At 39.6% G+C, this 22070-nt stretch overlaps 1 protein-coding gene across 5 annotated transcripts in view; it reads right to left on the bottom strand.

The window, feature by feature from the left end:
* Positions 1–1018: 1018 nt before the first annotated feature.
* The window catches only part of LOC122552794 (synaptotagmin-14), a 229584-nt gene continuing 208532 nt past the window's right edge, over positions 1019–22070 (bottom strand). For 3 of the 5 annotated variants that reach the window (XM_043695732.2, XM_087991305.1, XM_087991303.1), the window contains 3 exons: positions 20101–20290; positions 10401–10457; positions 1019–3532 (listed from right to left, as the gene is read on the bottom strand). In XM_043695732.2, the coding sequence (XP_043551667.1) occupies positions 3219–3532; positions 10401–10457; positions 20101–20290 (561 nt within the window). In that variant the 3' untranslated portion in view covers positions 1019–3218. The remainder of the gene's footprint in view (positions 3533–10400; positions 10458–20100; positions 20291–22070) is intronic. The other 2 variants (XM_043695733.2, XM_087991304.1) reach the window with 1 other exon arrangement.

Here is a 22070-nt window from a genome sequence, read left to right as displayed (position 1 = left end):
TCAGCATGGTTTTGTGAAGGGCAGGTCGTGCCTCACAAACCTTATTGAATTCTTTGAAAAGGTGACGAAGGAGGTTGATGAGGGGAAAGCGGTAGATGTGGTATATATGGATTTTAGTAAGGCGTTTGATAAGGTTCCCCATGGTAGGCTACTGCAGAAAATACGGAGATATGGCATTGAGGGTGAGTTGGAGGTTTGGATTAGGAATTGGCTGGATGGAAGAAGACAGAGGGTAGTAGTTGATGGCAAAGTTTCTTCATGGAGTGCCGTCACTAGCGGTGTTCTGCAAGGATCTGTTTTGGGACCATTGCTGTTTGTCATTTTTATAAATGACCTGGAAGAGGGGTTAGAAGGTTGGGTGAGCAAGTTTGCGGATGATACGAAAGTCGGAGGAGTTGTTGACAGTGAGGAAGGATGTGGCAGGTTACAGCAGGATATAGAGAAGCTGCAGAGCTGGGCAGAAAGGTGGCAAATGGAATTCAATGTAGCTAAGTGTGGGGTGATTCACTTTGGGAAGAATAACAAAAAGATGGGGTACTGGGCTAATGGTCGGATACTTGGTAGTGTGGATGAGCAGAGGGATCTTGGTGTCCATGTACACAGATCTCTGAAAGTTGCCACCCAGGTAAATAGTGCGGTGAGGAAGGCATATGGCGTACTGGCTTTTATTGGTAGAGGAATTGAGTTCCGGAGTCCTGAGGTCATGATGCAGTTGTATAAGACTCTGGTGCGGCCGCATCTGGAATATTGTGTGCAGTTTTGGTCGCCATACTATAGGAAGGATGTGGAGGCACTGGAACGAGTGCAGAGGAGGTTTACCAGGATGTTGCCTGGTATGGAAGGAAGATCGTATGAGGAAAGACTGAGACACTTGGGGCTGTTTTCATTAGAGAAAAGAAGGTTTAGGGGTGACTTGATTGAGGTGTACAAGATGATTAGGGGGTTAGATAGGGTTGACAGTGTGAACCTTTTCCCGCGTATGGAGTCGGGTATTACAAGGGGGCATAGCTTTAAATTAAGGGGGGGTAGATATAGGACTGAAGTTAGGGGTAGGTTCTTCACTCAGCGAGTCGTAAGTTCATGGAATGCCCTGCCAGTAGCAGTGGTGGACTCTCCCTCTTTATGGGCATTTAAGCGGGCATTGGATAGGTATATGGAGGATAGTGGATTAGTATAGGTTAGGTGGGCTTGGATCGGCGCAACATCGAGGGCCAAAGGGCCTGTACTGCGCTGTATTCTTCTATGTTCTATGTTCTATGTTCTATCTCCAAATCTTTACTCAGTTAGGTTTAGATTGACTGGCCAACAGTCTGAAAGTGCCTGGATTTGCTTTCAACTAAAAGGTGTTTTGTTTTCAAAGGCCGAATCTAAAACCTAAACAGCTTATACACCGTGAGGATAATTAATATTTTTTTAAAAGTCCAAAATACTAAGTGCAGTTCTATGTTCTAAAACTATTAGAACTCTATAAGTCCATAATAGAAACCGTTTCTAACATTGTCTGACAATGTAATATTGCAGTCATTCCTAGTTTAGAAAGGACTAATACAAATTGAGGATACTTTCCCCAGATCATTTGCACATACCTAGCATCTGCTATCAATATAAATCAATAATTGGCCAGATACCTAAAAGTAGGTGCTGATTTAATATTTCTCTCCATTTTTGGTGAAGTTTACTAAAACAAAAACTTATTTACTTAGATCTTAAGCAGTTACTTTGTTGCTCTATCCAATGTGCTTTAAAAGAACAGCTGTTAAATAGTAACTGCTTTTTATCTTATTGAAGTATGAAACATTGAAGTATGTCGGTTGTAAGATATGATAATTGTATTAACCCTGTATAAAAAATCGGAGTCATATTTTAATGCAGCTTATTGAAGAATAAATTCAGCTGTGCTGAGTAAAACTAATATTATTTGATATTTTTCTACAATTCTAATATTAAAAAAAGGTACCTAATCAACAATTTCTTGGAAATATCTTAACTAAATCTGAGTTCAAACCCTCCCTTCCCATGCCTAAAATTATATACATTGAAATATGGTGTTATGAATTGCTTTGTGCTCATAGAATTAATAATGCTGGTGATGGGAAAGTTAGTTTCCTCCAATGTCATGTAATGGCAGTCTATGCTACTCCCAGTTCATGTACAGAATGGCGTAGCTGTAGTTCAGTAGTCAACAGACATTGTGGGAAAAGCTGACATAAGTACTTATGTATCATAAAGAAGCTGTATATCATTAATACAGAAAGTGCACACTGTTTACACATCTGCCAAACTGATCAGAGATATTGGAGAAATTAATACTCATGCTCCCCATCAGTAATGTACCATCCTGCACTCAAATAGAAATTTATATGCTTTGGTGACCAAATATAATGCTATTATATAGACGTGAGTTAAGAGGCTGATCAAGACACCAGCCATAGGGCACAGCTAAGAATCTTTCAGCTTTCAATCCAGTGAGTACTAAAGGCACCTCCATATACCTAATTATTCTGGTGAGTTGTTACTTTGCATTGTTTAAATTCATCAAATAAATAATAGAGAAACCTAATTTCACTATAATTAATAATTGTGGCCAGTTGGCTTACATGGAGCTTTTGACATTGTTCTTGTGCTTGCTTCTTGTGATACTGGAGTTTGCTGTAATGATTTGAATGCAATAGCTTCCTATCACAAAGTATGCAAGAGGCAGCTACAAGAAATCAAAGAGCAACTCACTTCAACATATAAAAACAGATTCCAACAGTGGTGGCTCAACAAATACAGTGTGAACAACAGAATTCCTTACTTTGGAAATTCACTACCACACCCTTTAACAGTAAAATTGCCAAGCTCATGCCTCACCAAAATAATTTCTTATAATATGGTTTTTGACTATTAATCACTATCTTTCTGCATTTCCTCAACTAATGACTTAAATATTACAGACCATATTGTTTGGGCTTTTCAAACAATATAATTTTTCTCTAATTCTCTAAAAACTGTTATGCCTCACCTTAAGTGTTGCACTGATAGTAAATGATACACATTATACAGGAAATTGTGTTCCCTCACATTTTCCATAAAGTCATTACTTTCCAGCATTATCATGAACTGAGCCAAAAATGAGGCAATTGTCATATTCTGCAACCACTAGTTTGGTTAAGAAAGTCTGAAAGACATTGTTTTGAACCCTGAGCCAAAGCCCACTGCAATATACAATGTATTCATTAGGATTCTAATAATGAATGCCATCGACAAACTTGCTGTCCTTTCGATTCCTTCATTTCAGTCCAATGATTCAGCTCTTCCTCGCCTGAGCTGTTGAGGCCAAGTGAAATCCAGCCAATCATTTCCTTGCGTTTCATGCTCCGTTTGTTATACACAGATAGTATGAGTGTCACATCGGAGAGTTGAAATAGTGCTACCTGAAAAATGAATGTTTCTTTGTACACAGGATTTGGTTGGCCTCGACGAATGGACGTCTTACATTTGGACATCTCCTGACCCATAGAATTCAGCAGTGTTAACTTGACATATGTGTCTGGAAAAGCAATATGGTTTAAAAGAGGCATCAGAAGTTAGAAAATACTCTTTTTGTAATCATTATATTGCTATCAATGTCAAACACTTAGCAAGCTTCCACTAGCCACAACACTTTGTAAGCATACTAATCTCTGTAACAGAGTATACAATACATAGAAGAAATGAAAAGGTATGCCTAAAATATAGCAGAGGTGATGAAATGAATAAGGAACAAGGATCAACAGGGAGCACAAAGAATGCCATCAAAACAATTTGAAATGGGATGGACATTAATTATAGCAACAGCTGGAATAACAATCTCTCCATTTTATTTTGGTTTTTGTTTAAATTCTGAAGTAACTAGCAACAGTAATGCAGAAAATGAATTTGTTATATGAAAATATCTGTTTGAATCTTGAATCTTAGTGAGTCTAATTGTGGGCCATAACCCTTCTTTTCAGTAATTTGTTTTCATTTTTTTCATTCTGTACTAACCAAGGTGAAGTTTGACAGTGTTCAGATTTATTAACTTTTTTTGTCAAAAGTCGTAAATCATTAGGTATTCACAGGTTATATTATTCTGTTCATAACTCTCTTTTCCTGGTCCAACAACATATTGGTCAGCCCAAACTTCAGAAGAATCATGTGGAATTTTCATTTATGATGGCTTTTCTAATGAGCAGGTAATTATTATGTTATGTTTCATAAAAGAAGACAAATCTGACCTTTTAAAAATAATTTTGAGTATATTGCCCAGAAGTCACATGGCTGTCTTTGTTACTTAATTGTCAGCCAAAAAGCAGAAAAACTGGTATGATACCTCAACACTAATTTCAAAGGAAGATATTTAGAACTTGACTAACCTCAGACAACACAATGGGTCTTTAAAGGTCTGAGAATTTAAAGCTTCTGAGACAAACAGGAAACTGGAAGACCCCTACAAGGAACATATTTAACTCTATATTGTGGAAAGAGCTTCATCAAAGTTAATACTGTAGACATCCTAAGTTTTGATTTGGAGAAGATCCGAGAACAAAAGAACACCAAGGAGAACGTAAACAGAAAACCACCAGAGTGAGGTGTTCAACTAAACAGACTTCCAAGGAACAGGTTTTCATAAATCAACAATAGTTTTACTGAAAAAAGTCCTGGCAATTTTCAAATATTGTATCCATGGAAGTAGTGAGGATCACAAAGCCTTCTTTCTCTCAAAGTCTGTTTTCCCTACTAAACTCATCTCTGTGAACAAACTCTATCCATATTCAACTACAGTTCCCACAATAGCTGTTGAGTTCTGAATTCAAGTTTTCAAACCTTTCACATTGGGAAGAGAAATCTTCAAGGTCTACAACAATAACAGAGGGATCTTATTCTCATCCATATCTACTTTTAATTGTTGTGTTTGTATTCTATCTAAAAGCTGTATTTTTGTTAGTAACTTTCATGAATAGTTGTGTAATAATCTAACCTTTGATCTTGTTTAAGGCTAAAGCTGCACTATTATTTTTAAATTGGAATACCATTAGACCATAAGACATAGGAGTGGAAGTAAGGCCATTCGGCCCATGGAGTCCACTCCACCATTCAATCATGACTGATGGGCATTTCAACGCCATTTACCCGCACTCTCCCCATAGCCCTTAATTTCTTGCAAGATGAAGAAGTTATCAACCTCTGCCTTGAAGACATTTCCCTGCGCCTCCATGGTAATGAATTCCACAGGCCCACCATTCTCTGGCTGAAGAAATGTCTCCTCATTTCCAATCTAAATTGACCCTCTCTAATCCTAAGGCTGAGCCCACAGGTCCTAGTATCCCCATCTAATGGAAACAAATTCCCACTGTCCACCCTTTCTAAGCCATGCATTATCTTGTAAGTTTCTATTAAATCTCCCCTCAACCTTCTAAACTCTAATGATCCTCAGCCGATCATTGTATGTTAGGTCTACCAATCCAGGGATCATCCGTGTGAATCTATGCTGGACACATTCCAGTGCCAGTATGTCCTTTTTGAGGTGTGGGACCCAAAATTGGACACAGTATTCTAAAACTGGGTCCTAACTACAGCTTTATAAACCTTTATAAAGTCTACAGCTTCATAAAGTCTCAGTAGCACATCACTGCTTTTACATTACAACATTACATTTGCTGTCTTAACCACGGACTCAATCTGTAACTCAACCTTTAGAGAATCCTGAACTAGCACTCCCAGATCCCTTTGTACTTTGGCTTTATGAATTTTCTCACCGTTTAGAAAAAAGTCCATGCCTGTATTCTTTTTTCAAGACCTCACATTTGCTCAGGTTGAATTTCATCAGCCATTTCTTGGACCACTCTCCTAAACTGTCTAAATCTTTCTGCAGCCTCACCACCTCCTCAGAACTACCTGCCTGTCCACCTATGTACAAACTAAAAGGGTCTAAATGCAAAATCTAAATTCACATTCATGGATAATGATGTAGCCAGTATTGCTTCAATTATTCTTGATTTTCAAATCATGTATTTGTTCTGGTCCATTACCGATGCTGTATTTTTTAAAAATTCATTCATGGGATATGGGAGCCACTAGCTGGCCAGCATTTATTACCAGCTCCTAGTTGCCCTTCAGGAGGTGCTAATGAGCTACCTTCATTAACTGCTGCAGTCCTGTGCTCTAGGTTGACTCACAATGTTGTTAGGGAGAGAACTCAAGATTTTGACCCTGTGTTAGTGAAGGAACAGCAAAATATTTTCAAGGCAGGATGGTGAGTGGCTTGGAGGGGAACTCGCAGGTGTGGTGCCCTTGTCCTTCTAGATGGAAGCAGTTGCGGATTTGGAAGGTGCTTTGATGAATTTCTGCAGTGCATCTTGAAGATAGTACACACTACTGCTACTGAGTGTTGGTGGTGGAGGGAATGAATGTTAGTGGATATGATACCAATCAAGTGAGCTGCTTTTCCTGATGATGTCAAGCTTTGAATGCTGTTGGAGCTGCACCCTCCAGGAAAATTCCATCACACTCTTGTGCCTTGTAGATGTTGGATAGGCTTTGGGGAGTCAGGAGGTGAGTTTTTCAACACAGTATTCCTTGCTCCTGACCTGGTCTTGTAGTGTTTGTACTTATATGATATGTCCAGTTGAATATCTGTCCAAGGGTAACCTCCAGAATGTTGACAGTGGGGGGTCCAGTGATGGTAACATCATTAAATGGGGTGGTGGTCAGATTGCCTGGCATTTGTGTGGCTTAAATATTACTTGCCACTTGTCACACCAAGCCTGGGTATTGTTCAGATCTTGTTGCATTTGAATGTGGATTGTTTCAGTATCTGACGAGTCGCAAATGGTGAAAAACATTATGCAATCATCAGCAAACATCCCCACTTCTGACCTTATGATCGAGGGAAAATCATTGATGAAACTACTGAAGATGGTTGGTCCTAGAACATTATGGGAGAAAGTGAGGACTGGAGATGCTGGAGATCAGCATTGAAAGTGTGTTGCTGGGAAAGCACAGCATCCGAGGAGCAGGAGAATTGACATTTCGGGCATAAGGAATGTTGAAGGACACTACCTACAACACTAAGACACTAAAACTGCTTAATTGACTTCATACAGAACTATTAATAGCAATGAACCTATACTGGATTTAAAAACAACTCCCAGAATTAAAAAGATGATATACAAATATAAGATGCACACTAGTGTGTTGCTTAAAAAATAACATTTATTTTTTCTTTAATACTCAAGCATAGTATTATGCCAAAATTACTAAGATGAATATTTACATTGTCCCAACTCTTCATAATTTTAATAGATCTCATCTGTACCTTTTAGAAGATAAATAACAACTAAATTAAAAAGTAGGTTTCTTTTCTCAATATATATATACATTATGTTGATTTGTTTTACTGCAAGTCCGGAAATGTCAACAGTTATATTGATGGAGAAAACCTTTTTGTTTGTCTGACTTGAAGGAGTTTGCTATCTTCTTAAGTTGATTTTCAGAAAGTGGGCAGTGTTCATTTGACACAGCCACAGTTTAGGTGGGGGGAGCTGGTAGATACAAATCAAAATTCTAACTGATCCTGTTTATTTCCCACATGGTGAATTACATTAACATTATCCATTGCTGTCAATTTTTGTGATAACTGATTCATCCAATTTTTTGATAATTTTGTTTAAAGTTCCAAATTTTATATTTGAAATATCACTTTTACTAAAGGTAATTTGTTAATCATATTTACCCCACATGATTCAAACATAAAATACAACAAACCAGATCACTTTATTTCTATGAAACCTTGATCTAAGCCCAGATTTTGCAGTTAATGAGGAAGTCACACTGTTCAGCTAACTCAAAGAAAGCAATCCACCAAGATCTACAACCTACCCCTTGGTCAAGGTAAGTGTGAATATGATACCAAGTGAAGTGGGCCTGTAACAGTATTGTCATCAAGCAAGGTAAGTAGTCAATCAAATTTAAGTGCTGTCATCAGAAAGTTAAAAAGCCAATCAAATTAAAGTAATGTTACAGACAACAAACCAAAAGTAAAATACAATGATTATCATTGATGTGATGATGCTGTTCCTTTAAGTTGGTTATATTGTCCTAGTTTTTTGTTCAGAAGGTTGTAAAAATACTGGTTCCAAAAAGTTTGGCCTTGGATGGGTTTTAGGGCCAATTTGATGATAGTCAACAGATATTGCCTCATGGAAAAGGCTTTCAAGTTTGAAAAAAAACATTTGTACAATGAAAGGGGAGTGGCCACTTCTCCCAGCTCAGCTTTCCTCTGGTTTGGTTTGGTCTGGATATTCACGGAAAGCAGTCAGGTAGCTGTGAAGTTGCTGAGCCCAAAGAAGCAGGTCCATGCTGAACCTCTCTCTCTGACTTCTCTCCTGTAAGACTCTATTGGGATAATCTGTAGGTTTTTCGAATAGGTTAAGTTATTCGGTATTCTGTTCTCTTTTCTTTGTGTTTCATTCGGTAATCTTATAAATAAATTCAGTTTTGTTTCAAACTAAATGGTTTGACAAGCTGCATCACTCCTGAAGTCTCTACATTATACCTGCTTAAAATAAGCAGCCAAGTTAAGGTCTGGGCTACTTGTTTTGAGGGGGTCTGACCTGGTCTATAAAATACATGTTTTAAAGATGTTTTTACAGATGTTTTGTTTTCTATCTTAACCCCTTGTGTATGTTCCAATACTTTATTATGCTTTCTATAATATTTAATTAAATAGAAATCATGTAATTTAAAATTATGTGGAACATTTTATCATTATGGCAAAATGTGATATTCCTTAAATGTAAAATCAATATTTTCAGAGCCAGAGACATTTTCAGCAATAATTAGGAATTTAGTATATCATCAAATGAAAGTTACACCTTATTCCACCAGATGCATCCTTTCAAACATTTTGCAGGAAGATTGAAAGCATAAAAAGGCAAGTCGTCTTCAATTCAGTGATCTCTAATTAATTGAAGTCTGTGGTGCTTAAACAGCACATCCTATGAAAAATCATAATCTCACTGCCAGTAACTTCTGGATTTTTGTGTTTAACTGTGCTTGTGCTGACTCTAGAAATTACTGACACTATCAGAAAAATAATTGTGGTGAACATGATAATTTTGCCATCATAATGACTGTAAAATTGAATCCAATACTTAAGTACAAAATCTGCATCTAAACCTGAGACATTTCTGATTCTGAATTTTCAAAGCATGAAATAAGATCGGATTGGATAGTGAAGGTGTTTGGTGTGCTTTCCTTTATTGGACATACAATTGTGTACAGGAGTTGAGAGGTCATGTTGTTATGTTGCGGCTGTACAGGACATTGGTTAGGCCGCTGTTGGAATATTGCGTGCAATTCTAGTCTCCTTCCTATTGGATGGATGTTGTGAAACTTGAAATGGTTCAGAAAAGATTTACAAGGATGTTGCCAGGGTTGGAGGATTTGAGCTACAGAGAGAGGCTGAATAGGCTGTTTTCGCTGAGTGTCGGAGGCTGAGGGGTGACTTTACAAAGGTTTATAAAATCATGAAGGGCATGGATAGGATAAATAGACAAGATCTTTTCCCTGGGGTGGAGGAGTCCAGAACTAGAGGGCATAGGTTTAGGGTGACAGGGGAAAAATTTAAAAGGGACCTAAGGGGCACCTTTTTCATGCAGAGTGTGATGTGTGTATGGAATGAGTTGCCACAGGAAGTGATGGAGGCTGGTACAATTACAACATTTAAAAGGCATCTGGATGAGTATATGAAGAGGAAGGGTTTAGAGGGATATGGGCCAAGTGCTGGCAAATGGGACTAGATTAGGTTAGGATATCTGGTCGGCATGGATGAGTTGGACCCAAGTTGTTTCCATGCTGTATATTTCTATGACTGTAACTGTCAAACATCACCCACAATGAGCAGTACATTATTCAAATAGTATTGATTATATGTGCAACAGCATTAATTATTCCTATTTTGTTTGAACAACTATTAAAGTGTTAAATTATTTGTTGAGTAATAATTAGGGAATAAATGTCAACTATCTTTATCATATATTCATTAAAATCCCTGATCAAAGTATTGAATTGTTTGGTAAAGCAGATATCAGAATTCGGTAGCTCTTTTGTTTTTAATTTCACAACACCTCACATCTCATATAAAACACTTCCAATATCCACATACAGTAATGACAGATAGAACGTTATACCTATTCTGAATGACCTTTACCATAGCCCTGTTCCATATAAGGAGAGATGGTTAGTTCCAGCAGTATAATTTATCCTGATCACAGAAAATAACATTAGATAAAAGTCTCTTAAAGCCAGCACGAATGGTGGACAGCTTCACTGCTGGCAAGTTTCTTTCACATGAAAGAGACAAGAGCCACTAATAGCAATCCTGTACTGCAACTCACCTCGGATTATATAAACCTGCCCACCTATCAAGTGTTTTAGACAACAGAACAGTCCATCTGACAACAGGGGGTGGAAAGCAGTAAAAGAAATAATGGCCAGATGTCAATAGTTGGGTGAGAAAGGGTCATAGGTCAAAAGTTAAAACGAGGAACACTGTTTATTACAGTGGTAAAAGTACAAGAGCTTTAACAGGTTAGTAACAAGAAAAGGTTCAATAGAGAGGATTATTAGGTCTCTGACGCAATAACTCAATTTCTCATTATTATGCCACAAAAGTGCACATTTACAATCCTTTTAAAAAACTAATCACTTTGCAATTTCAGCATATTACTATTTCTTCCCTCTTCATGAACAAGAAAATCAAAGGTCCTTGTTTCCCTTGTACTGCATAGTGACATTGCATTGCCCACTTTATTGACCATTGTGTCTGGAATTTATTAAGTTTGTCACAAAATCAACTAAATTTGTGAATTGCAATACAACAAAATATAACATGCAAGCAAAATCTTATCTGTAAAAAGGTAAGGTAGGACTTCAAATGCCACTTGAAGTAGGTTAACAAGTCCTTTTAAGAGATATACATTTTCAGAATGAATTTCTTGCCAAGTGTAGTTTGTTTATAGTCAAAGTAATTGTGCAACAACTACAAATCTCACAAGCAGTAAGAAAATATTACTAATTTTTGTTTCTTTTTCACCTCTGGTCATGAAATATAAACTGTTAAAAAAAAATAACCAATCCAACAAAATAGATTTCAAGAAAAGTTATTTAAAATGCATGACTAATAAAACTGTTGCAGTAACAGATTTTGATCGAATTTAAGTCAAATGTGCAATTGTAGAGAAATGTTACATATTTAGCAAGAACATTGTTGCACTTCCACTATTTTTAATGTGATAATTGATTTAAAAAATTACCTATAGTTTAGTGCACGTAACTGTAGAATTACAAATTCTTGCAGTTTTTCATCTGAGTGCCAGTAATAACATGTGAAATCAATGTTATTGTGAAAGGCAAACAGTTTCAAAAATTCAGTTGATTTACCAAAACTCTATTATTTTTAAATTTGTCTGATAAGTTATTTCTGGAATTGTTGCAGAAAAATCCAATCACATACAAAAAAATGGCAATTTATAGATACAAAAACCATTTTTATATGATCAGAGCAAAGATTAATGAAAAATCAACAGATGTAATAATACAGATCAAATACCAAGTCACCAAAATGGTATTGCTCAGCTACTCAAAGCGCATTTTGCGATTAATGCTTCGGTCATATGGAAATTGGGTGTTTTAATAAGCTTAGAAATAACACTGTGATCAAGATTCTAGCCCTAACTTTGTAATCAATCACAGTGAACAATGCTATTGTAGCCTCAGGATTGTGTGCCTGATTTTTCAAGTTCAAGCCAAACATGCACTTTCTTGTTTTGGGCACCCATCATTTTTATTAGCTCCAATTTACCAGTGCAAATAATTACCAGTAAACCTTCATGAAGCTTTGGTAAAAATAATGGTAAAATAACTCAGTGGTTAGCACTGCTGCCTCAGAGCACCAGGGACCCACAGTCGATTCCAGTTCGTCTGCGTGGGTTTCCTCCGGGCACTCCAGTTTCCTCCCACAATCCAAAGATGTGCAGGTTAGGTGAATTGGCTATGCCAAATTGCTGATAGTGTTCTGGGAAGTGTAGGTTAGGTACATTAGTCAGGGGTAAATGTAGAAGTAGTAGGGGAGTGGGTCTGGATGGGTTACTCTTCAGAGGGTCGGTGTGGACTTGTTGGGCCAAAGGGCCTGTTTCCACACTGTAGGGATTCAATGAATGTTTAAGAATGACTAGGTTTCACTGTGGCAACAGCCATAGTACTTGAGTGCTTGAAAAATACTTGCACAAAAAAGAAAACAATTTTGTTTTCCATTTAATGCAAAGCTGTTGAAAAACAAAAACAAGTGATTGTGTTTGGAATTTAAAATTTCATAATATATTTTATAATTTGATAGAAAATTCTTGCAATATGTTTTGAGTGGAAATGTTTAGAAGTCACATTTTTAAATGTAAGATTGAAAAGCATGTGAAGGATCCAAAAATGTATGCAGGTTGATCATAAGAACAATTCCTTTTGAAGGCTTATGCAACTAAATAAAATTGTACAAAGTTAATTTAGTTTTAATAATTATGCAACAGAATTGAAAGAAAAATAGTAATTTAGTATAAACAGTCTTAATTGAAATTCTCCAGAACTGTTTAATAATGTGGGTTATGAAAGTGGTGAAAATATACAACCTTTAGGCAAACTACTCTGACTGGGGATCGGGGGGGGGGGGGGGAAAGGGGGCGGGGGGGGGGAATTGTGCTGAATTATACAATATTAGTACGAGGTTGAGAGGTGACCTCATAGAAGTCTATAAAATAATGACAGACATAGATAGAGTTAATAGTATTTGTCTTTTCCCTAGGATGGGGGATTTCAAGACTAGTGGGCACATTTTTAAGGTGAGAGGAGAGAGATTTTAAAAGGGGCAAATCTTTTACATGAAGAGTGGCTTGCGCATGGAATAAACTTCCTGATGAAGTGGTGGGTGTGGATGCAATTACAATGTTTGAAAGACATTTGGATAAGCACATGAATAGGAAAGGTTTGGAGAGATAATGGTCAGGAGCAGGCAGGACTAGTTTAGTTTGGGATTATGTTCAGCATGGACTGGTTGGACTGAAGGGTCTGTTTCCATGCTGTATGACTGTATGACCCTATTGAACTGTAAACTGCTTGGTATGCTATTGAAAGGAATGTAAGTTGGACCATAAATTATATTTTTCCAAGGTTTGCCTTTAATTTTACTTTGTTTATTTGGTCATAATGTTCAACTTTATCAAAGTGTAACTATAGGTAATGTTTGTAGTATGAATAAGGACTACAAAGTCTGTTTGACACACAAGATTAGAATTTATTGTTGGAATCAATAGTGGATGATCTATTTTTATTTTGGTTTTATGTGTTTAAATGTGTTTTATTTTGTTCATTCATCAGATGTTAGTTTTGTTGGCTGGGCCAGCATTTATGGCCCATTTCTAGTTGCCTTTGAGAAGGCCATGGTAAGCTGCTCCCTTTCATTTTCTTTAAAAAGACCCAAAATGCCCATGGGAAGGAATTTCAGGATTATGACCCAGAAACACTGAAGATATGGCAATGCATTTCTAAGTCAGGATGGTTTGCAGCTAGGAGGGGAACTTGCAGGTGGAGGTGTTCCCATGCATCTGCTGCCCTTGTCCTTCCAGCTTGCAGCTGTCATACATTTGGAAGTGCTGTCTCAGGAGTTGTGCCAGTGTAGCTGCGGAAGATGGTGAATTTCCATAATGCATTTTGTACATGGTACACATTGAAGCTACTGAACATCAGTGGTGGAGGGAGTGAATGTTTGTAGAATATGCTGTTGTGTCCTAGATGATGTTAAACTTCTGGTGTTGTTGGCGCTGCACCCAACCAGGCAAGTGGGCAATATTCAATCACACTTCCAATTTGTACCTTATAGATGGTGGATAGGATCTGGGGAATCAAAGGGTGAGCTACTCGCTATAAGATTCCTAGCCTCTGACCTGCTGTTGTAGCCACAGGATTTATATGATTAGTCCAGTTTAATTTCTGGTCAATGATAACTCACAGAATATAGATAGTAAGGGATTCCATGATGGTAATGTTATTGAATGTCAAGGGATGATGGTTAGATACTCTAATATTGGAGATGATCATTGTGGCATGAATGTTACTTGCCACTTGTCAGCCCAAACCTAAATACTGTCCAGGTCTAGCTGCTTTTGGTCACTGCTTCAATCATGAAGAGTCATAAATGGTACTGAACATTGTGCAATTATTAGTGAACGTACCCACTTCTGACCTTAAGATGGAGGGGAGACAATTGATAAAGCAGCTGAAGGTAGTTTGGCCCAGAACACACACTGAGGAACTCCAGCACAGCATCCTGGAACTGAAATGACTGACCTCCACCAACCACTACTATCTTCCTTTCTGTCAGGTATGACTCCAACCAGTGGAGAGTTTTCCCCGATTCTCAATTTTGCTTAAGCTCCTTGAAGCTGTGTCTGGTCAAATGTAGGTATGATGTTAAGAGAAATCACCCTCATCTAACCTCTGGAATTAATGTCCATGTTTGAACCAAGGCTGTCAAAGCTGGGTGCACTGGCAGAATCCAAACTGACCATCAGTAAGCATACCTCGACACGGTCCTGTCCCCCTTAGTCCAAGAACTCCCCACCTACGTTTGGGACACCACCCACGCCCTCCACCTCCTCCATGATTTTCGCTTCCCCAGTCCCCAATGCCTTATCTTCACCATGGACATCCAGTCCCTGTACACCTCCATCCCCCATCACGAAGGACTCAAAGCCCTCCGCTTCTTCCTTTCCCGCCATACCAACCAGTACCCTTCCACTGACACCCTCCTTCGACTGACTGAACTGGTCATCACCCTGAACAACTTCTCTTTCCAATCCTCCCACTTCCTCCAAACCAAAGGAGTAGCCATGGGCACCCGCAAGGGCCCTAGCTATGCCTGCCTCTTCGTAGGATATGTGGAACAGTCCATCTTCCGCAGCTACACTGGCACAACCCCCCACCTTTTCCTCTGCTACATCGATGACTGTATCGGCGCTGCCTCGTGCTCCCACGAGGAGGTTGAACAGTTCATCCACTTTACCAACACCTTCCACCCCGACCTCAAATTCACCTGGACCGTCTCAGACTCCTCCCTCCCCTTCCTAGACCTTTCCATTTCTATCTTGGGCAACTGAATCAACATGGACATTCACTATAAACCGACCGACTCCCACAGCTACCTTGACTACACCTTGTCCCACCCTGCCCCCTGTAAAAATGCCATCCCATATTCCCAATTCCTTCGTCTCCGCCGCATCTGCTCCCAGGAAGACCAGTTCCAATACCGTACAACCCAGATGGCCTCCTTCTTCAAAGACCGCAATTTCCCCCCAGATGTGATCGACGATGCCCTCCACTGCATCTCCTCCACTTACCGCTCCTCTGCCCTTGAGCCCCGCCCCTCCAATTGCCACCAGGACAGAACCCCACTGGTCATCACCTACCACCCCACCAACCTCCATATACAGCGTATCATCCGTCGTCATTTCCGCCACCTCCAAACGGACCCCACCACCAGGGATATATTTCCCTCCCCTCCCCTATCAGCGTTCTGAAAAGACCACTCCCTCCGTGACTCCCTCGTCAGGTCCACACCCCCCACCAACCCAACCTCCACTCCCGGCACCTTCCCCTGCAACCGCAAGAAATGCAAAACTTGCGCCCACACCTCCCCCCTTACTTCCCTCCAAGGCCCCAAGGGATACTTCCATATCCACCACAAATTCACCTGCACCTCCACACACATCATTTTTTGCATCTGCTGCACCCGATGTGGCCTCCTGTATATTGGGGAGACAGGCCGCCTACTTGCGGAACATTTCAGAGAACACCTCTGGGACACCCGGACCAACCAACCCAACCACCCCGTGGCTCAACACTTCAACTCCCCCTCCCACTTCACCAAGGACATGCAGGTCCTTGGACTCCTCCATCGCCAGACCATAGCAACATGATGGTTGGAGGAAGAGCGCCTCATCATCTCCAACCACAAGGGATAAACTCAGATTTCTCCAGTTTCCTCATTTCCCCTCCCCCACCTTGTCTCAGTCAAATCCCTCGAACGTAGCACTGCCTTCCTAACCTGCAATCTTCTTCCTGACCTCTCCGCCCCCACCCCCACTCCGGCTATCACCTCACCTTGACCTCCTTCCACCTATCGCATTTCCAACGCCCCTCCCCCAAGTCCCTCCTCCCTACCTTTTATCTTAGCCTGCTGGACACACTTTCCTCATTCCTGAAAAAGGGCTCATGCCCGAAACATCAATTCTCCTGCTCCTTGGATGCTGCCTGACCTACTGTGCTTTTCCAGCAACACATTTTCTGCATCAGTAAGCAGGTCATTGCTAAGTAAGTGCTGCTTGATCACACTGTTGATGGCACATTCCATTGTTTTACTGATGATTCGGAGTAGACTTATGGGGTGGTAATTGGTTGGGTTGAATTTATTCTGGTTTTTGTGTACACGATATATCTGGGCAATTTTACACATTTTTGAGTAGATATTTATGTTGTAATTGTACTGGAACAGCTTCACTAGGGGCATGGGAAGTTCTGGAGCATACAACTACAGCATTATTGCTGCAATGCTGTCAGGAACAAAAATGCAGCTGCTCAGGATTCCGCTCATGGTGAGCAGCACACCAACCGAACACCAACTGTGGAATTCACTGCACATATGGACTGTGGAGGCCCAGGCAGTCAGAAAGGAAATTAAGAGAGAATGCTGGTTGGGCGCAATAGCCTTTGCAATATCCAGTGGCTCTAGCTCCTTCTGGATACTATATGGAGTAAATTAAATAGTTGAAGACTGGCATCTATAATGCTAGAGAACTCTGAAGGAGGCCAAGATGGATCATCTACTTGGTACTTCTAGATGAAGATTGTTGCAAATGCTTCAGACTTATCTTTTGAATTAATTTGTTGGACTCCTTCGACATTGAGGAGGGGGATATTTCTGGAACCTCCTCCTTCAGTAAGTTGTTTAATTGTCCATCATTTATGAGTGGATGTGGCTGGACTGCAGAGTGTAGATATGGTCTATTGGTTGTGAAATTGCTTAGTACTGAGTATCACTTGCTCCATGCTGTTTGGTGTGCAAGAAATCTGTTTTGTAGCTTCACCAGGTGGCTATCTCATTCTTAGGTATGCCTGCTGTTGGTCCTGGTATGCCCTCTTTCACTCTCCATTGAACCAGGGTTGATACTCTGGCTTGATGTTAATTATGGAATGCAAGATATGCCAGGTCATAAAGTCGCAGATTATGTTTGAGTAGAATCATGCTGCTGCTGACGACCCACAGTGCTTCATGGGTGCCTAGTCTTGAGTTGCTAGATATGTTTGATGTCGATCCCATTTAGCATGATGGACTCCTACTGATACTATCATGGACAGACATACCTGCTGCAGGCAGATGGGTAAGGATATGGTCAAGTATGGTTTTGCCTCAACATCTTCTACAGATGCAGTATAGTAGCTAGGTCAGTTGTGGTGCTGCCGTTACTCTTGCTGATGGACATTAAAGTTCCCCTCCCAGAATACAATCTGCACCCTTAAGTATTCTCAGTGCTTTTACCAAGTGGTATTCAACAATGGAGGGTTACTGGTTTATCAGCCAAAGGAGGCAGTACGCAGTAATCAACAGGAGTCCCTTGCCCATGATTGTGCTGATGCTATCAGACTTCATGGGGTTTACACTTAATATTGAGGACTCTGAGGGCAACTCTCTCCTGATAATACACCATTGTGCCACCACATCTGTCCAACTGGTGGGTCAGGTGATATCTAGGGATGGTGATGGTGCCGTCCATGACATTGTGCATGCAGTATGATGTGTGTTACGTCTATTGTACATTATTTTAATAGAACATAGGTTATTTAAAGTTAGGTAACATCAGTGGTAGTTTCTAGTCTATAAAGGATATTTTTCACAAGCCTGAATGTTAGAGCCCAGATTTTCTGGCTTCCAGATAGTTGTTTCTGCAGTGTAAATAGGAGTTGTATGTCAAGACCCTGTGGACACCCCAACTTGGCAGACTCTGAGGGAATAGCTCAGGAAATTGAAGATTCTGATGGGCAATTCTCTACACCTGGAACCCTCTGAAAGAATCCACTTGCACTGGAGAATTTGGAGAATTCCATTGCAGCTAATGGTTACACAGGAAAAATTAGAAAATTTAAAACTTAGTCAAGTCCTTGAGTAACTATTAAACTAAAACCTCAATCCACCACACATACCCCAACTGCACCTCACCCTGACTCCTTATACTTGCCCACAATTTATGGACCTGACACCTCCCCATTCCTCCTGGGACCTGAGTCCATCCCCTGAATCCACCTCCTCCCCACTCCACTGGGACACAGCAACCCTCCTGATAGGTGGGACTCAACATCACCCCTCCCCAAGACCTAACACTATGGTGAACCTCTCAAAACTGATGCTGCATCTGCAGACCTCCCCCAGTGCTACACTCAACACTCACGCCCAGATCTGACAGCTCTCCCTACCTCTCCCCATCCATCCCCACCAGAACCTAATAATGCACGCTCCCCTGCTACTGGAACTCACAGCTCCCCACTTCCCCGCTGCTGCACTCGACAACCCTTCTCCTCTCTGTCACATTAAGGACCCAGCAGCCTCTACTTTACAGGACATGACATTCCCCATTCCTACTGAATCTAATACCACTTCCACCCACCCTGAAACACTCAATCACAACCTCACACCTTGCACCTGACCTACCTGGCAGCCTAATCTACAAGGACACAGTTAGATTTAAGGTTACTCTACATTTCTGCAGGAGCCCTGATTGGAATCAACTATTCAGAACACACAGCCCTTTCTTCACATAAAAGAAGTTGGGTGGAATAGCAACCTGGTTATCATTGTCATTCTGCAGAAAATCCAGTTCTAATTTACAAATGGATTTTGCATGAAGGTCTTCACAAGCACAAAGTGTCATTATAAATCCAGTAGCAACCTAAAGATGATTTGTATGTATATACAAATGTAATTGAATATTTAACTTTTTACTTTATTGGCTAAATTAAATATAGGGATATATCTCTGCTTTAGATACATCTGCAAACAGGTCAGATACAAGACAATTTGTGACAGATATATTCCTTCCCACTCAGCCCCCATATTGTATCTTTAGCGCAAATACATAACAGCATCCACTATTGGACCATTCTAATGGATTAAAAATACCAATTAGTGATGTGTCACTAATGGTGTGTGTCAGTGATTTGCATTTAACTGCAAATCATATTTAGCAAATTGTTTATTTTAGAATTACTAACATGCAGCATGAAGCAGGAATTTTCATCCCATCAGTCTAAATTGTAAACTTAAGTCTTAAAAGCAAAAGAGGGCCGTTTTAAAGCAAGACAGTTAATAAATTCATTCTATGCCAGGCACATTTATATGAATCAAATATAATTCAACAAGTAATCTGAAACTTATTTTAATATTTTATGGGTCTGACTATGGTGAAGTTCAAAAATGACTCAAACAACTACTCATTAGTTAGAATGTGGAACAAAATATTATACTGCAATTGACATTTTCAATAAGTGATGAAGTGGTTTCTCCCTTTCACAATAACTTTTTGTACGCAGTTCTGACGCTGGTAAAAAATTGAAATAATTTTAAACTTATTACAGATAATAAAAGCAATTGATGAGAATGCTAAATAATATTTAATCAATACATTGTTTCTGGGTACAAATGAGAAGGTCTGACCACTGAAGCAGGAGTTGGGACTTTATTCCTGTGCATGTTTTCTAAGGTTTACTAAATTGACATTATTGGAGATGAAAAAGTCAGGATTCCTCTACAGCAACACCCAATTTCCAAAGAACATTATATATTTCTTTCTAATTAATAGCAGAGATTAAATATCTTCATTTGTTGACCAACTAAGTGCGCACAGTATTACAATGAGTTTCTTTTAGATTTAAATGTATATATTTTTAGTCTACACAAGACTCATTCATCGTTTTTCGATCCTTGTCAAGCCTTGTACTCACTAGGTGGTCTGTTCACTGCCAAGTTTTTGAAGTGGCTTCCTTTTATGACTTCTACTGACAGTCTGCCAGTGGTGGCATTATATAGCAGGCCAACTAGGATTTCTGGTGTCGAGCCATGTGCCAGAGACTGGCAGGAAGAAGTGCTTTCACTGCAGGACATCTCAGACATGCTCATCTGGGAGTCACAGCCCTAGGAGCAAAATATGAAAATATTATTATTTAATCTATATGCACCAAGCATACACACTGAAATATTCATTGTTTCACATTACTAACTAACCAGAATTCAACTCTTCCCATAGATATTTTTTGAAAAGTATATTTTTTTACAAGACCTCAGCCTATCTTCCTCATTAGATGCTGACTAAAATTATTGTGTCTGCATCATTTTCTGCTTGTCTTTTATTAGATTTTTTATATTTCTATCAGCGATCTCAAATTTATAAAAATGTTACAAACTGAAGCAAGAGGAATTTTGGCAAACAAGAACAATTAATGTTTATGTTCAGACACATATACCTATCCCTTCCCTTGTCCGCCTTTTGCAGAGACCGTTCCCTCTGGGATGCCATGGTCCAGTCTTCCTTCATTTCCAACACCAACCCCACAGCCACATGGCACCTTCCCCTGCAACTGCTGAAGGTGTAACACCTGCCCATTTGCCTCCTCCCTCCTTAGTATTCAAGGGCCCAAACATACCTTCCAGGTGAAGCAGCACTTTACTTGCACGTCTCACAATCCAGTCTACTGCATTCGCTGCTCACATTGTGATCTCCTCTACACTGAGGAAGCAAAGCGTAGACTGGGTAACCACTTCACAGAACTTCTACGTTCTGCCCTTAAAAAAGCTTCCAATGCCTGCTACTTTAACACACCACACGGTTCCCTGGCCAACATCTCTGTCTAAGGCTTGCTGCAGTGTTTCGGCGAAGCTCAGCATAAGCTGGAAGAAAAAAACATCTCATTTTCCACTTGGGGATCCTGCAGCCCTCTGGATTCAATATCGAGTTCAATAATTTTAGGGCCTGAACTCCACCATGTCCCAGTCCCCTATCACACACACCAGGCTTTGTTATCACGAAGTCTGCCATTACATGCTACCCATTGTTAGCCACTAACAGTCTCCTTTAACAGCTATTCACCCTCCCAGCCAGATCGTTACAGACTCCTTTATCTTTCCAGCTTTTCTTCTCTCTCTTTGGGCTCTATCCCTACCTAACATTTACTCCTAACCCTCTCCCCCACCTTATCTTCTGCAGAGAAACCAACCAAATATATTACCATCAGTTCTGAGAAAAGGTCACCACACCAGAAACGTTAACTTTGATTTCTCTGCACAGATGCAGCTAGACCTGCTGAGCTTTTCTAGCTACTTCTGTTTTTGTTTCTGATTTACATCACCCACAGTTCTTTCAATTTTATAGCATTTATGTCTGTTTTTTTTCTGCTCATCTTTAATTACTATTTTCCTTCTAAATAACAATGTACAAGATTCAACAGGTTTTTCGATGCAATAAAATTGGCATCAAAAAACAATTATACAATATGTATATTTTTCAGAGCAACTCATACAAATGCAGTGTAATTCTGTTAACTGGTTCAGGAAATATAAACCCATACTATGGTTATTAAAGGCATAGGTAAACTCTTCCTTTGTTGTTGAGATGAATATTGTGCAAAGCATCAACAACACTGATGGAATTTTGATTTTTCATCTCTAGTAAAACAAGTGATCTTGTACTGTAATAAAATCTCATTGTTGTTATGGTATACTTTCTTTACACAATAATTGTGCTAAAAACAATTTATATGATGTGAACGTAGCATATATAAACAGGTAGTTTTATAGATACAAATCGGCATGAGCTGATTACACAGCATTTGTCATTCAGTAACAAGACATGCCTCACTTAATGATTTCTGAAACTGTGGCTGCTAAAATGCTTTTTAAGACATTCCTGGAATCTAGG

This window comes from Chiloscyllium plagiosum, unplaced genomic scaffold (assembly GCF_037043375.1).
Source record: "Chiloscyllium plagiosum isolate Xiang-an unplaced genomic scaffold, Cpla_swu_hap1 HiC_scaffold_10, whole genome shotgun sequence".
NCBI classification, from domain to species: domain Eukaryota; kingdom Metazoa; phylum Chordata; class Chondrichthyes; order Orectolobiformes; family Hemiscylliidae; genus Chiloscyllium; species Chiloscyllium plagiosum.
Note: the sequence above shows the minus strand (reverse complement) of the source record. Positions and strands in the feature narration are given on the sequence as shown.